At 35.3% G+C, this 17,758-nt stretch overlaps 1 protein-coding gene across 2 annotated transcripts in view; it reads left to right on the top strand.

The window, feature by feature from the left end:
* The window catches only part of SCFD1 (sec1 family domain containing 1), a 51,724-nt gene that overhangs the window by 10,659 nt on the left and 23,307 nt on the right, over positions 1-17,758 (top strand). For both annotated transcript variants that reach the window (XM_085061966.1, XM_085061967.1), the window contains exons 7-14: positions 1,738-1,827; positions 2,789-2,844; positions 3,813-3,898; positions 5,620-5,719; positions 8,728-8,867; positions 9,882-9,972; positions 10,317-10,390; positions 12,431-12,512. In XM_085061966.1, coding sequence (XP_084918092.1) covers positions 1,738-1,827; positions 2,789-2,844; positions 3,813-3,898; positions 5,620-5,719; positions 8,728-8,867; positions 9,882-9,972; positions 10,317-10,390; positions 12,431-12,512 — 719 coding nt within the window. The remainder of the gene's footprint in view (positions 1-1,737; positions 1,828-2,788; positions 2,845-3,812; positions 3,899-5,619; positions 5,720-8,727; positions 8,868-9,881; positions 9,973-10,316; positions 10,391-12,430; positions 12,513-17,758) is intronic.

The following is a 17,758-nucleotide window of genomic DNA, read 5'->3' as shown; positions in this document are numbered from 1 at the left end:
GGAGCACTTTCTAACTTCAAAAATAGTGAAATACTAGATTACCTGTAAATGTTATGGTATTTTCATGACTGGAAAACTCTTCGAATTGGTTTAGATACAGAAATTCTATGGGTTTAACTCATCTTTGGAAAAGAGAACTAACTAGGTAATCCCTCAGGCTCCCTCTGGTTCTGTTTTTCTAAAATTATGTAGAAGGAGGAATAAATGAGTTATATTAGTAAAAAGGTAATAGTTGAGACAACCTGTTTCATGCTGTTTGAACGCTTCTTTACCATTCTTTGCAATTTGGTTGAATTTTGTAGTACAACAGGAAAATGTAGATGTACACTTACTTTTCTGTAACAGGTGCATTCCCCATAAGCTTGTTACAGTGGAGAGAGAGAAAAATACAGGAAACATGGTAGAACATTTTACCAAAAGATTCTTAGTGAAGTTTCTCGAAGGTCAATCTAAGGAGCAATAATACTGAATATCTGTGTTGGCTGGTATGGTACAAGAAAAGGAATGTGCTTATAAAATGTGCATGATACACAAAATTAGAAGGCACTGACAGTATACAGATTGCTGGAACATCTTAAAAGAGTAGTTTAAACATAATAACAGCATGGGAATTAAATTTTAAAATTGGAAAAGACAAGATAGTAAAAATAAGAGTCTTTTCCTCCCGTAAAATGGGAGACTTTTAGCTGGAGATAACTACAGAATGATAGCCTCAGTGACTTTCGAAGTTTTGTCATTACAAAAAATACAGATATACAGAATGGTCTGCCTTTCTTGGTGCTGATATTTCAGAAACTTGAAAATTCTATTGCTGCTGTCAGCTAGTTAAAACTTTGGCTTCCTAAGTATAGTTGCTGAAACATGATCCATATCTCTGAAGTTCTTAGAGGAGAAAAGCTGGCAGGAAAAAAAGCACCTTTAGAGAATGGGTATAGCTGGCCATGCATAAATTTAGGATGGAAGGCTTGTTAATGTTTAGAACTTTGAAATTAATTTTTGAAGAAAGTGGATAAGACAGGTAATTACATGAGAAAGTTTTAAAGCTAAAGTGAAACAAACTAGGACAGAATTTATTGCATGAATCTTGATCTGTGATAAGATTTGGTTTGATGTTTCCTGTTGGCTATTATATTCTTGTCAGGGTTAGTTGTTTAAGTGTTGCTGCATGTCTTCTGTTCTGACCAAAATGTGGGAGGGAAGTCTCTTATCTGTCAAATCAAATGTTTTACAACTTGGGAATTATCCCTAATCTAGAGACTGATGGTAAATTTATGAGGAAAAAAGAAGGAATCTCCATACAAAGGGTGTGATTCAGAAATGTTAAGTATAGATAACTGCATGCTATAATTAATTAAATTACACAGGATTTTTTTCCTGAGGAATGTTTGCAAGTGGACAGCCATTTGCTTTGTATAACAAGTTTCTTAGGAGGTTTTTGTTAATGCAGTACTAACACAATCCCAAAGACATGTATGCGGTCAGAGGAAATGCAGGAAATGACTGTGTAGTGTTCGACCTTATACAGTAAGCAATTGTTAAGTTCTCCCAATTTTTTTCTCAGAAGAAAAAAGTAGGCGTGGAAACTGTTAGGTGTGCTAAGAGGGGCATTTCAGGATGTAGTCTCTTCTGCAACAAAAGCTGTTGACTACTGACAGCCAGATAAGAAGAGGGTTGCTTTCTTAAAAGTGGCATAAACTTATTTAACCCTATTTTTAACTTTTTTCCACACTGTTTTAGCCATTAACCGACCAGATATAACAGACACAGAGATGGAAACTATAATGGACACTATTGTTGATAGTCTCTTCTGTTTTTTTGTTACACTTGGTAAGTTTCCAAATGTTTTCCATATTCAGATAGATAACTAGAAGTCTTGTAATTTCATATAGAAAATCAAAAGCAGAATTACATCTGTGACCAAAATATCAATAATTCACAGAGTGGGGTAATGATCTTGCTCAAATTATTGCTTTACATCACTGCAAAGTACAATAAAGGCTGTCTTGGGAGTTGAGTCAGTCTTCAGTATCAATGGGAGAAGAATACTGAAATGCAAAGGTTTGGATTCACTGTTTTAACAAAATCCTAGTTTGCAAAGAAGATAATCGTGCTTTTAGCTTGGATTTGTAATTCTCAAAAAAAAAAAAAAAAAGACATAACACCATAGAATTAGAAGAAAAATGCTCCTCACACAAGCCCTGCAAAAATTTAACTCAAGTAATAGGAAGATACATTAAGTTTATGTATCTTATTGTGCATTTCCTTGATGCTTAGCTGATACACTTTTCATAGTGATGACTTGTAATCTAAGTTCTAAGTAAAATTGGTCCATCTGGCATAGCTTTCCTAAAAACAGTAGCTAAATATTTTGAAACCTGAAAGCCAGTGGAAAATGTGCTTTTGAAAATACAATTACCATGCAGTGAGTTGTAACAGATACATGGTGGTGTAATACTTACTGTTGTGTTCAAAGGACTTCTGAGCTTTTGAAAATAGCTTTTAATGCTTCTGTATGAGATAGTTTGTTACCTCCAGAGGACATTATCTTTCTTTCTTGTATACACTGTATTTTTCATAAATTATTATGTGGGGTATTCGCTTACATTGTAAAACTTTGTTAATATTTCTGTGTAGTATTTTTTGTTTCATAGATAAAAGACTGCAAGAGAAAAATTTAATGTAAACGTGTATTTCATCTCAGAATGCTAGTCAAATTGTTTATGAAAAGTACAGTAATTTATATTCTGAAAATTACAATGCACGTAGAAGTCAATGTGTCTTTTATTAGGCGCTATTCCTATAATCAGATGCTCAAGAGGAACTGCAGCTGAAATGGTGGCAGTGGTAAGAACTGTTTTTCTAAACATCTGTCATTGCTTTAAAACTTTCCAAACATGACATTTACTTTCCTCAGTACTAGGCAGAGATCTAGTGTCATTGTATCCTTTCCCTTATGAAGGAAATGAAACTGGAAAGGAGATATATCCATTTTCCTTTCTGATTTCAGTTCCATGGAACTCTTCTGTAGAAATTGTAATGTTAGGGAATCCGATTATGAGAAACTTAAACATAGATAATTATTCCTATCTAGAGTTTATCAAGATTTTCTGGTAGCCATTATAATTAAGCTGTACCTACATAGTTTACAAATTTGCTGTATGGCTTCTGTTTCTCTGTGTCTCAGTAAGAAATTTTTATCTAACCAAGAAACCCTGTAAGAACAAGACATTTTTACTCTATCAAATTAAACTGATGTTGAACTTGATCGTCAAATGGGGATGAAGTGACCAAACAATCACAATTAGCAATCTCTATGAACTTTCTGTATTAGGAGTCACGGTGGTTCATTTTTTCCATCTTCTTCACATCTTCTTTGTCAGTGAAACAATAAAAAATTAAATTTAAACATGCAGTGTGAATGCACTCATATTGAGGATAATCTCATTTTATTAAATACTTGTGTGGCAGTGTCTGACAGCCCAGTTTGCTGCTTCTGCTGTGGTTCCCTCTTGATGCCTCCTACAGGTATTTTCTGCTTGCATGTCTAGGGAAAGGGTGTTCATTGCCTGGGAGGAGATTTATAGACTTAAAGAAAACATCTTCAGTGTAGTCCTGGACATAGATATAAATGCTGGAGGGAGAAAATAGAAGTAAGATTTCTTTCTTTCCCGTGTGCACTGGACCTAGTTTTCCTGCAGCAAAGACCTTTATAAACTAAAAAAACAGCACAATAAATCTTTTAATGTTGATCATGTAAAGAGGTTAGGAAACCATTAGTTTGTTAAAAGTGGTTTTGTTTTTCCCCTCCTCAGAAATTGGATAAGAAGCTCAGAGAAAATCTAAGAGATGCCAGAAACAGTCTTTTTACAGGTGACACACTTGGAGCTGGCCAGTTCAGGTATTGTGTTAGTAATTTTTTCATATTTCAGTTATCTGGGTAAGTCCCACTGTACTGAAAGCTGTATTTACAAGAATTTGGTTCAAATTCTATATTAAAGAATTTATGTGCTCCTAAGGGAGTTTTCCAATCTCACAGCATAACCCATTTTAAAACTTTTATAACTGATAAGTGTACAGTCCTAGGACAGTAAGTCAAAAATTATGTTATGAACCAGTTCATTTTGTTCACCCTCTAAACCCAGCAGGAGCCAAACTTCTGCAAATACCCTGTGTTTATGGGACTATGAAATGCAGTTGGATGTCTGAACTTATCTGTCGGCAATTCTTAGTCCTTTAAAAGAAAGAAAGACACATTTTATCACTGAAGACTTACCAGTTTAGTTATGTCAAAAGCAAGTGTTTCTCAGCTGATCCCTATCTTGACCAGAGGAGTATTGCTTAAGGATTATTACCACTTGGATAATTAAGGTCTGTCAAGTCACGACCATTTGGATCATTCATGGATGCTTTTATGCATCTGATAATCTGTTCTCAGTAGCATCCCTGTATACTCTTGCCCCCAGATAGCTGAATATTACACAGGCTGCCTTAGGAAGGTGTATTAATGGGAGTTTATTCTGTATGTGAAAAGGAGGAGATGTATTGGCAAGACTGTAGCTGAAAGAAATGTTTAATCTCCTAACTGGGTATAAAACTGTCATCATACTTTTATCTCAAATTAAGATCAGAACATGGATGAAAGGTGCAAAAACATTAAAGCTGGCAAAAGGAATGAGATTGAAAGGAGAGAGAATAGTTGTCAAATACCAGTTTCTTTATTTTCATGGGAACTGAATTGTAACCACTGCTTTTCCTTCAGAGGCATGGCTTGTTCTCCTGATAGTGTAGCATCATTAGCCCCAAAATTAAAATGCAAGGTAAAGGAAACATGGGAAACTTCAACCAGTTGAATGGCTTCAGAACTTTAGTTTGGTTTTCAGAATCAGGTAGATAAGGCTCTTGAGACTATATTTAATCAAATATACTTACTGTAAAGAAATCCAAAGCATGGAATTTAAATGCTTTTACTCTGTTCAAATGCACTTTAACTGACACGTTTGTAGGGGTAATATGCTTAAGAGAAATGGTTGTAATAATGTCTTCACTATAAATTTTTCATGTAGCTGTAACCCAAGGCCTTTAGGCATGAACGGATTCTTTTACCACAAAATTGAGTATCAATGTAATTACCACAATGTATCTGAGAAGTTCATAATTTCTTTTTTTATGGAATTCATATACAAACAAAGAGAAAAATAGAATGAAAACCCCTTGATAGTGAGATTTTATATTTGAGGATCATAAGGGGGATTAAGGTCAAATATTACCCACTGAAACAGTTGTTTGGAACTCAAATGTCTGTAGACACAAAGATGTATTGGTTAATACCTAAAAAGCTAGTTGTTGTTCAGAGTTTTGACATCTGCTCAATATTTATAGAGTGGTAATTTTACTTAGTACAAAATAAAATAATCTTTTTGTCGTGACTGAGATTTGATTCATGGAATTTACCATAGTGATCAGCCCCAGTTACTTTGGGAAAGGCTGGACGAGCTCAGCAGTTGGCAGTGTTGCTTTTATCTTGAAATACAATATAGATGGTGGCTGATACCAGTCAGGATGTTACTAGCATGTTTTAACCATGTTTAAAGAACTACTAACACAGTGTCATTTTTTCAGCTTCCAAAGGCCCCTATTAGTCCTTGTTGACAGAAACATAGATTTAGCAACTCCTCTACATCATACTTGGACATACCAAGCTTTAGTGCATGATGTTCTGGTAAGGATAAATCTGATTTTGTTACCAAAACTATTTTTTCACTCAGTTTGTTGTTAAACTTATTGCCAGATTTTCTCTTAATCTAAAATCTGTTTTTCTCTGTTTCATTTTGAAGTTGTTTTAGTAAAAAACAACTTGGAAGGTTTACTTAACAATAATTTCTAAAATATTTTAAAAGTTGAAATCTTTATATCATCAGAAGATAACTAACTCAGCAATCCTGGCTTTTTCTTCAGTAGCTCGTGATCTCTATGGTATATAATATCCAAACTCCATTAAGTGCTATTCAGTTTTGAAAAAGAAATGCTTTTAATGTGTTGCAAAACCAATTGTGGGTTTACTTTGAGCTTCTAAAAATACCTTTTCCTGTTTTTCTCCACAAGGTGGTGTAGGTGTTCAGTGCAGTGTGATACACAATCCTACTGTAAGGAATCTAAAACAGATTTTTAAAAAAATTTTTTTAATTTAGATAATCTTCATTTCCTCAAGTTCATTTTATGAAACCAGTAGTAGAAATGTACTTGAATGACTACTCATTCTCTTTACCTCAGAATTGTGCATTTTGTGTATATCTATCTTTGAGAATTATTTTGGATTTATTATTGAGACCCTTAGAGGCATACAGGAAATATGCACATGTACATATGTGTTGGTATAATAAGTTGATGGTGAACTGTCAGGGTGTTGTCCAGAAATTTGCATTGTTACGATGAAAATATTTCAGCACTAATGGGATGTTTTAGGGCACTTGTAAATTCTATTTTATGTAATTAATTCCTTATGACAAGTCCCCTCCTCTTAAACTTAAGGATGCTTTATACAAGTAAAAAATTTTTGGCCTAGTTTCTTCAGGAAAAGCATATCTGAAAAAAACGCAGTTTGCACCGAGTAAGTGTTGAATTGGTGAGAGACTTGCAGATAGAAGTATTGAATTTCTACAGGTTTCTTTTTGAAGTGTTGGGTGACCTAAGGCATGAGTTGGGATAGGACTTCATCAATATGCAGAGTGATCAAAGATGTACTGGAAGCTGAGCACAGCTAGTGCTACAAACACAGTGGGGCATTAGAATATCACTAGAACACTTACTCCAGGATCATTGGATCATTGGATCTCTGCTGCATCAGGCTTCAGTAGTTTCCCTGGAACAACTTGTTAACTACTGCATCTTAAAAGTGCATAGGATTATGAATTTGTTTAGTGAAATTGTAACCAAGTGGTCTGTGGTTCCATGGCAAGGGCAGAAGTTTAATTTCAAAACCAGTGAAGTTATTCATCTTAAAGGCAAGCCTGCCAAACTTTTCACATACTGAGCATATAATTTCGTGAAATAACTTCAGTAGTCTTTTAAGAGGCATTTTAACCATGAAAGCATTACTAAGATGTTAATTATGAAAACTATACTTTCCAACAAATTGGTTTTTGTTTAAGGACTCAGCTACAATAGTCAAGGAATTCTGTGCAGTGTTGAGCTCTATGCAAACCCAGGCACAAAGCTGAGTGCTGCATCCATTGCGATTATAACTGTTCTATTTCTACACATGGACAGGCTCACATGAAGAGATTCCTATTTCTAAATAAAAAAATTTTCATCAGTGGATACTGAAAAATGGGAGGCACGGATAGAAAGCCTTAGAAGAGCAAAGTGGGGAATTGAAAGGAGGAACTCTAATCAATGAGATTATTTTAGGAAAAAAATGCCAAAACTGACTTGAAGACTCAGGTCACTGCTGAGTTAAAATGAGCCAAAACATAGATCTCCATTAAAAATGAAAGCTAAATTTGCAATCAGATTTTTTTTTTCTTTCAAGTTTTTATCGAATACATGTACTTGAAAAATACAAATTTTTTTGCTGAAACATTAAACACCTCTTGTAAGATGAGGTTTGTGCTCATTGACTGCATGTGTTTCCTTTGAGTAGGTACTTGGTTGTGTTTCTGTTCTGGCATGGATCATTTGTAGTATTTAAGTCTCTGCCAAGGGATAACTAGAAACATTTTAAAACTTTATGTGACGGTTTCACTCACGGTGATCCATTTCTGTATACTTTAATGAAAATAATAAAGTCAAGTTTTATTTCTGGAAAAAATATCTGTTCTAAAAGGCTAATAACAAATTCTGTATCGTTTAATATTTGACTCTATCATTATTTGCTAAACAAAGAGCACCTTTGAAGTTTTAAATGTTTTTGAAAAGGGCTAGGACAAAGTCAGCAAGTGGAATACTTGTTAATAATCTTTGTTGAAAACCAGAGAGAATAAGTAAGCTGTAGAAATACAGAGCAGTCCTTGGCAATGGGGGAAGAACTAGAAGACCTACAGGGAGCAGTGTGGTGACGTGTGAGCATATTTGTGTTCTCTAGCAAAGCGATGTAGTTTCTATGTTCGTGCATTTGTGGAAGAAGAAAAACTATATGGAAAAACAGCAGCTTTATTGCAAAGTTGTGCTTCAGCATGCATTCACTATTTTACTAGTGTTTAAAAAAGTAGAGAAAGATCTGTGAAGGTGTAGCTAAGTAGTCCTCACAGTGAATAATTCTGTTCCTGTTGTCATGAGTTTCTTCACAGCTTTGATACATATGTTGTAGTTGTGTAAGTGAGCTTCAGCCTTAGAAACACTTTTTGTCTGCAACATGGAAACTTTTCTACTTCAGAGTTTTGGAGAGTTGTTAGAGCACAGTTTGTGCTAAATACTTTATTTTCTGTGCAGGAAACAGTGCTAAAAGTTTAGTGTCACTTCTTGCATCTAAGATAATCAAATGTCTTTGCTTAACATTTGTTGCCATGTTTAGTACTGAACTGGTCGCAGTAAGTAATTTTGGAGTCCATATATTGCTGTGGTTATTACCTAGTTAACTAGTAAACTGTTTTCTGTCTTCTCAAGAAGTTCTAATAAATACTGTCTTAATATTTTTTTAGAATATATTCTAGAAGATAATTTGTTGAGTATAAAAGACTGAATAAACAATTAAACTGTCAAATATTTACATAAGATTCCTCTTTATTTTAGGATTTCCATTTGAATAGAGTTAACTTGGAAGAATCAGCAGGAACAGAAAGTTCTCCAGCAGGTGCTAGACCTAAGAAAAAAAATAAGAAGTCCTATGATTTAACTACATCTGATAAATTCTGGCAAAAGCATAAGGGCAGGTAAGCTGTAAAAGTACACATTTTATATTAATTTAGTCAATATAAATTCTAAGTATTCATATATGGTAGTTCTATTTTTAAGATTATTTGAAAATATTTTCTACATCTGGGAGTTTTTTTGTAAGGTGTATTAGGTCTGGCTGAAATGGAGTTCATTTCCCCACAGCAGCCATCACAGTGCTACCATTGGTAGCAATAAAGGTGTTGGTTACACACTAGTGTTTTGGCTCCTGCTGAGCAGGGCTGGCACAGCATCAGCACTGTCTCCCCAACATTCCCCCTCACCAGCAGCCTGAGGGTGGACAAGAGCTTGGAGGGGCATAGCCAGACAGCTCACCCAAACTGACCAAAGAGATACTCCATACCTTGCCATGCCATGCCATTCCATACCACTGTTCAGCAATAAAAGCTGAGAGAAAGGAGGAGGAAGGGTGGACCATTCAATGGGTTTTTTTTTAAATGTTTGTCTTCTGGAGCAACTGCTCTGGCTGCTGAAGCCGTGCTTCCTGGGAAGTGGCCAGACATTGTCTGGTGGTGGGAAGTAGTGGATAAAACCTTTTGTTTTCCTTTGCTTTCACACATAAGCTTTGCCTTTTTCAAGTGCCTGTTTCTTGACCCATGAGTTTGGGGATTTGTTCCAGCTTGCTTTCTCCCCACCCAGTCTTGCTGAGGAGAGAAGTGATAGAGTTGCTTGGTGAGCACCTGGCCATCCATCCAGGGTCAACCCACTACGTAGGGAATGATCATTGTCAGTATTCATTGTCCATGATAATTGTCTATTAACTTTTTCTAACAGAGCTCAAAATTTTTCTTTCCAAAATTACATAAAATTGTTGAAAGCAGTGTATATATTGTAGAAAGTTTAAGTAAACCTACAGCAAGATGTCATTCTTTTCAGTGATTTGATAATGCTGCATGATTTGTGTGTTGTTACTTCCAAAAAAGTTTTCATTGTCTGGTTCTAGTATTTCAGTTTGTTGATTTAACTGAACCTAATGCAGACTATTGCGTTAGTCCTTTTCCAGAGGTGGCTGAGTCTGTTCAGCAAGAACTGGAATCTTACAGAGCCCAAGAAGATGAAGTCAAAAGACTTAAAAGTATTATGGTAAGTTTTATCACCTGTATGGGCTTTATGTAAAGTGTAATAGGGCTTGTGGAGATGCTTAGCCCATTCTGTCATCCCATGGACAAAAATTATCAATGCATGCTGAATTTTAGGCATAATACAATCTTAAAAGTAGAAGTACCATATTTCATGGGAAGTTTCAATTTCTTGTTCATTGGTGTTGCAATTATATAACTTCCATACTAGCTGAAAAATGCAATCCAGACATTAATACCATTATGAGAAAATAGATTCTATATGTACTGATTGTATCTGCAAGTGTGATACTTGTATTTATTATTACTATTTTTATTCCTGTTTTCAAACCCTTCCTCAAAACCCAGGGTATAGAAGGGGAGGATGAAGGAGCAATAAGTATGCTTTCAGATAATACAGCTAAACTAACTTCGGCTGTCAGGTAAGTAGTTAATAATGCACTATTGTTAAATTAACTGAACAATTTCTAATCCTTTCTGTCATTGCATTTTCAGTATTTTTTGACATAAAGACCTTTAAATGTAGGCTATTCAGCTCTATAGTATAGTTTAAATGCTTTATAATTCTGATAAAGTTAAATGCAATGTCCTAAACCAATGCTTGCATATGTAGCTTCCACAATGTGTGTGGCTTAGGAGTGTTTCCTCAGCAACAACAAGTAATATAAGTGCATCATAGATTTGCTTGCACTCTTCCAAAACCTCCAACCTCTGCATTCTTTTATAAAAAATATAGTGAAATCCACTTCTTCAGTTAGCTGCTTGCTTTGCACAGTGTGTTATTAATTACATTTTGATTCATGTAGTTACTGTAAAATCTGTTGGCAAGATTATAGTCATTAAGAACACTGAGAAATTTACTCCCCTGCTTTTGGAGACGTAACCACCATGGATGACAGTGAAAGTCTGAGATTTACCTTCTTTCTCATTGTAAATTTGTTTTTCATGCCACTGATGCCTTCAGGAAGGGAGGTATATAGTTTGCTGCCTTAGTCACTAAGACCCAGTCAGAAGGAAGAAGAAACGTTAATTATTCTGAGGATGGATGGGGTGGTATGCCCAGTGTCCTGTGAAATCCAGCATGCCTGCATTAGTTAGTTATCTCTTAGTGAGTTTGAAAAGTTGTATTGTATGCTACGCCCTAGTTAGAATTGCACTGGAATTACAGAGGGTGTGTGGTCAGGCAGTTTTTCCAAAAAGCAAGCAGGTATTTTCAAGCTCCCCCTATAAGGTTTTCAAGTTTTGTACTTCTCAAGATGTACTTCAAGTCAAGGCATTGGTTTTTGGCTCTAGTTTTTAGAATTTTGCTGAGAAGTCTAGAAACCATTAAGATCTTCCATTTAGGCAGGTTTGTACTGGAAGAATTGAACTAGGTTAGGTTGCTGTTCTGTTGCCCATTTTCGGAATGTTATCCTTTTCCTGGATTTACAGCTACTAGAAAAATTTGGTTTATCTTGGCAATTAGAAATCAGAGGTTCTAATATTGAGGATCTCCCGTGTTTTGGTTTTCCTTTTTTTTATTTTTTCTAAATGCAGTCCTTTACAAAGGCAGCACTAGTCACCTTCCAGCTGTAAGGTCATTAATGGTTAATCATCATAGGTAACATTGATTTTATAATTGCTTAAAGAAGGAAAGAAACTATGGCTGCTTAACTTCCTGGTTCTTCAGGACATGCAGTCATTGTCATTAAGTGCCTGATCATCTGTGCCTTATTAAACTGAGTACAACACTGACTGTCCAGGGTGCTTTTGGTTGTGAATATGTATAGATGCTGAGAAGTCTTTTATAAATATGATTCCTAAGTGCCATCAGTGAAAATCATGTAGTTCACAACACTAACATTTTTTCTATAAAGTAAACTTAAACATTCAGTTTCCTATGTCACAAAAGATAAGATTTCAATCACAAATCCTGTGTGGAAAATTGTGTTTTATGCAGAAGCACCTGTGACAAATTCCAGGACATCCAGAGGTTCTGTATTTATTTTACAGATACTGTTATTTAATGTAATTTTATAATAATTTGATGTTCTTTGACAGGTATTATTTGACAGATATTGACACTTTTGTGTAAATCAGAAATAAACTAAATGTAATAGATAATTTGTTCGTGTTAGCAGGGCACATATCTTTTCTTGATCACAAGCTTTCAATGGGAATATTGAATTGCCCACATAATATATATTTTTTGAGAGTCAAGGTCGAAACCTGGTTTACTACATTCCATGTGACTAATGTTTTGTTATGTTATTCTGTTATGGTTATGAGAATCATGACATCTATATGTTGTCATTTTTTAGTTCCAATCCTATTCTGTAATTTTAGATTTTAATAGCCTTTAAAGGTCCTTTCCAACCCAGACTGTTCTATAATTCTATAAATGTTTTAGTACCTACTGCATACAATACACACTTCAACTAACAGTGCAAATCAGCAGGTTAGTTTGTATTTAATCTCTTCAGCTCTCTTCCAGAGCTTCTGGAAAAGAAGAGGCTCATTGATCTTCATACAAATGTTGCAACAGCTGTTCTGGAGCACATAAAGGTACAATTGCTCTTTAACTTGAGTTTTCGGTAGTACTCTGTAATTGATTTGAGGCAGTGAAGATAAGAAAGTGAGCCTTCTCAGTAGTTCTACTTTTTCAGAATTTACTGTGTAGCATTACTTAGTGTTGGAGGGTGAGAGAGAATGAATTTTGAATGCCTCTGCATGGAAAGCAAAGAACACCATTTTTTTAATGAGAATTTACTAGTATACACTCATTTTTTTTAATGGTAGCCACAACTGTTATTGTGGGTTGAAGTCTTTCTAAAATAAGTCCATGATGGAAATGTTTCATTTATTTTAGAGATGTGTCATGGCAATTCATTATTTCAGTCTAATCAATCTTCTGTTCTGTATGTGTTTATCAAGAGACTGCTCACCAACAAAACTCATACCCAGAGATGTGGCAATAATAATTCAAGTTCCTGAAGTGGTATTTCCAGCAAGGTCTATGTTAGATGTCTCGTGCATAGTTTAAGCACTTCAGAAGGGTGTTTGTCCTTTTTTCTGTTTTAAGTCTGCTGCTCTTGTGTCAGAGCTCTTGCAGAGGGTTAGTTAGTATCAAGTGAAGGCCATGGTTACTGCTGGGATAACTTGGAAAATGGGTTAGTTTTCACAGTATGTAAACAGAAATTGTAGATGAGGCTTTCAGACACACTGGCATTCTTTTCAGTTTTGGAAAGTGGTTCAAGCACCAAGTTTCACTGAAAAGAAATACTTAAAAAGTTTTACCCCAAGCTACTTATAATTCATGGAGGGCACTGTGTTTTGAAGCTAGCTTTAACATTTGTAAAGGATGTAAGATCTGTCCTCCATTATTATTGCTACTGAACTTCTTAAAGTACTATATATCAACAAAGGATTAATTCTGAAATGTAATGAATAAATTAATTTTACATATTTGTAAAGTTGGAGAAGAGATATAAGTGTCTCTCTATGTTTAGCTCATTACTGTAGGGGCTAGTTTATGGTCTTTTGCACTATTAGGCATGTCAATTTTCTTATCTGACAATTTAAAAGCAGTACATTAATACCACTGAAAAATATTGAAGCCAACAATATTGATATTTTGATGCCATGTCTGTAAATTCACTTTTCTAAGAAAGATACTGGCATGATAATGGCAGGCATAGACCAGTAGTATTTTATATATGGTTTGTAGGTTGGAAAACAAGTTTCAGAGCAAGAATGTAGAATGTAGAATGGCAGTAACATCAGTTTTGCTTTCCAGTGTCCTATTGGCACTGGGCTGGAGTAAGATGCATTAGATGATAGCAACACACTTGGTTACCTAGAGGTGGAAGGAATTGCCTTATATAGGCACTCAACTACCCTTGGCTTTCTGCCCTGACAAGGAGCCTGCTATTAAGGAATTCCCTAGGAGTGGTGATCCATTCGTCCATGATTCTTAATTCTGGTACTGCAAAGTGCTCAGGCTCTTTACCTTCTTACTGTATAACTGTCAAAGAAAATTGTGAGACAAATGGCCCCGCAGTTTCTTCAGTATATTGATGTGTGCATCTCTATCATCTTTTCTTTTGATTTAGAAAGCATCAGTTCATCTCCAGATATGTAGGAAACTGCCTTAAACAAATGCAGACACACATGTTTTTTCTGTTGGAATTGACTTGTGGTAGAGCCTTTTAACTGAATGAATGTAAAGTTTATTCCAACTGCTTACTTCCTCTGCATTTTCTCCTCTCTTTTCACCCTCCAATGTTACAAAAAGTATCTTTCTATCTTGAGCCGTGGAATTTTAGTAAGCAGGATGTTAATGCTACATAATGGATTCTTCAAAAATACTCTCCAAAGAAATAGTGTCTCAGCCAGTACTTTTAAAAGAAATTCTGATGACACATTGACTCTGGTTAATAGGTTTTATAAACAGTTAAATAATGAAACCAGATTAGGATAAAACAGAAATTTTTTTGCAAGTGCTGAGGTCATGAGGAGCTAGTGAGGCACCATGCTCTTTTTCAGGTTACTATATTTTCACTTCTAAAATAATCAGGAAGTGCATTCATACTTTAAAATAGACTATTTGAATTATCTGTTATGGTTTTTTACTGTATTAATTATTTGAACATTTTTCTTCACTACATATATAAGAATCAATGCAAAGAATGCAACAATACCTGCTTTAGATATACTAAGTGAATTTAAATCTTTTTATGGTCATATTTTAATGTTCAGTTTACAGCTGCTTTCCACATTCTCTTGGATCATTTTCTAAGACACAGCAAGAGGAAACCAGAAATTAATCACATACTTAGGGGTTCTGGCAGTTTTTTGGCTTAAGTGTTTGGTGAAATAATGGAAAGTATGCATCACTTTTTCATGAAGCAAACCATCAAGTATTTATTGTCAGTGCTTGGAACAAATGCATCCTTGTTTTGCATTTATTGGTTTTTCCTCTGTTGAAGTTGCTGGAGGACTGGACCCAACAGATAACAGATTTAGGGCTAGAATTACCTATCTAGCTGCTTTAGAGCTTCAAGTAACGCTTATCTTTGCATGTCATTCTAATATGAATAGGATTACTGGCATATGTTAGATCATGAATATAAAAAGGTGTACACATACACTTGTCTAAAATGACAGTTGGGGGAGGCTGGATTAAATAACCTCCTGCTAGAATTCTACACATGTGAATTTAAGTGGCAGATTTTTATGTGAATATTGGCTCTCTTAAATTACTTACATTTGTTTGGTTTGGGGGGTTTTATAATTAATATATAATTTTATTATGTACATGTACTTTTGCTTGATCTCAAGGTCTGATACATTGAATGACTCCTTTATTGGGACTGACAATAGCCTTTCAAATTTTCAAATTCATACTTTGTAAAGGAATTCCACTATTTTAACTACTCTGTTTCAAATAAGGGTACATTTTTATCTTACACAATGCGAAATGTTTGTGAAATACATACGTCACAGTGGCCCAGGCTGTTTTTCTGTAGTTCAGAACTGATAATTCAGTAACCTTCTAGAAAAAACAGCTTTTTCTGAATTCAGTTATAGTGACCTTCTTATCATCATTCTGTGCAGTTCAGTGAAAGGGAATTGGTTATGGCTGCCACTTCCAGCCTTCTTCCAGAGAACTTCTCTTCCTCTTGATAGTATTAACACTATAATTACCTGACCAGCTTCCCTCATTTTGGGGGCAGTTATTTCTGGTTGTTTTCTGTCAGCATCCTTGAGAAATACCTCAAATAGTTTCTTAGAAAAGTCTTCTCTCTTCTGCATATTCGTCTCTCTCTAAAATTAAGAACTTTTGTAGTGGAAACAGGATAGAAGAGCTTCCAGCAAGTCTTTACAAAAATGACCTGCTAAGAGATTTTAATGGGTCCTGCTTCCACTTATTTGCTTTAAAAAGAAGGAACTTGGTGTTCATTTTGGAGTACAGTGCTCAAGTAGACTTTCCCATGCACTTCAGTAATTTTCCCTAAAATAAGTTTTGGCTTACAAACAGACTGTTTCTAAAGATGATAAGTTGAAAGCTTTCACAGTGTCACGAGTGGAGACAGAGGGTGGATAGATTTTACAGTTGCCCAGGCCTATGACAACTAATGACCAAACCTACTCAGAGTAACCAGCACCCCAAAACCCAGTCTCACTCACAAGTCCTTATAAAGACAGCCGATTTATGTCTAATGTAAAATAGATTATGGTTTATTAGACACAGGTGAGAACAGAACAAAGAACTAGACAATTTTTACTACACAAAACATGAAAAGCTATTCATAGCTAAAACAAACATATATATATGTTGCCCAATATAGGGAGATTAAAAACAATACAGTGCTAAAAATGAAAAAGGTACCTATTAATATTATTGTAGCTAGCAAAGAAGAATACAATTTAGGAAACTAATGCTTCTTACGAAATCCAGTTTCTGGAGCTGTGGGTGCATCAGGCCCTCTGTCAATCCCTCGGGAAGTAACCACAGAGCTTGCGTCCAAGCCCAGGGGAGAAGACTTTACTTCACGCTCCAATGTCCATGTAGAAAAGCTTCTACCTTTCCGAGGTTTCGTGGTGTTTTATAGGGAAAAGAGTGTGTGTATTTGCGGTTACTCGAAAATTCTTCACATTCTCTCAGTGTCTCACCTTGGCTTCCAGGCGCCAGTATTCGATAGCCCAGATTAAGCTATCAGCTTAATCTTAGGCATGATCTCTAGCCAGCTATCAGGGAGAGAGGGAAGGGGGAGGGGGGTCGTCCTGCCACACACGGATATATATATATATTTTTTTTTTTTTTTAAAAGCAAGCTGAAGTGTGGCACTTTACCTGCAATAGAGAATCCTGTCCATGAAATGGCAGCCAGAAAGGTCTCTTGAATGAGATGGTGTGGAATAAGATGTCGTAGGAGAAAGTCAAGAGCAGGACACAGAAAAGGAATAACTGTAAATGTAAATGCATCTTTATTTTATTATTTTTATTTTTATTTATTTTCTTCACATTGTTTGCCAGTTTGGCACCCATAAGAACCTCTTCTTTGCTGTGTTTTTTATTGAATCTACAGGATTGTTTAGCTCCTATTCCCTAGCTTTTCCTCTTGGCATGTCTGTGAGTTTGCTATTGAGTCAGCAAAATTGCACTTACTTAAATTAAATGTGAGATCTGCTCCTTATCAGCACCTCTTAGACAAGTTGGCTCTTTGGGAAGTAACTGTCTCATTGATGTGGCATATCTGGGATATCTGGCAAAAGGTAACTAGTAGTGTTTAAGGCTATTCAGTAACCCATACAAAATTTGATTAGGTGTCCATCTAATTGCTGAACCAGTGTAAGAAAAATATTGCCCTAATTAGCATCTTTGCTGGTAACTTCCATTAGTTGTCTAGTGAAGAAGAAGCTGAATAGACCTACCATACTGACCCATCTCTTTAGTTTTGTCACATCAGAAAGAGTCTCAAATTTTTTATATTGCTGCTTTCCTGTGATGTCCCTATTGTGGATAGAAAAAAAAAGTGGATAGCAGAAAAAAAATGTGGACCTGAAGTTTTAGCATTTTCAGTTCGGGGATTTTCCCCAAAGAGTGCTAACACTCTTTTACACTTCAAAAGTAATTGTGCAAAATTTTTGAAGAGAGTGAGTGTACATTTATCATTAATGTTTCAGTTTACCTCGAAGTATAGCACATACATGTAACCAGTGAATTTTCTTTGCTGCTGTTAATGTTTTGTTCAGCAATCTTAGTCAAACAGTCATAAAGTTGCACATAGCTGAGAGGAATTTTACCTA

Source organism: Lichenostomus cassidix, chromosome 5 (assembly GCF_008360975.1).
Source record: "Lichenostomus cassidix isolate B80296 chromosome 5, HeHo_3.0, whole genome shotgun sequence".
In the NCBI taxonomy this organism is placed as follows: domain Eukaryota; kingdom Metazoa; phylum Chordata; class Aves; order Passeriformes; family Meliphagidae; genus Lichenostomus; species Lichenostomus cassidix.
Note: the sequence above shows the minus strand (reverse complement) of the source record. Positions and strands in the feature narration are given on the sequence as shown.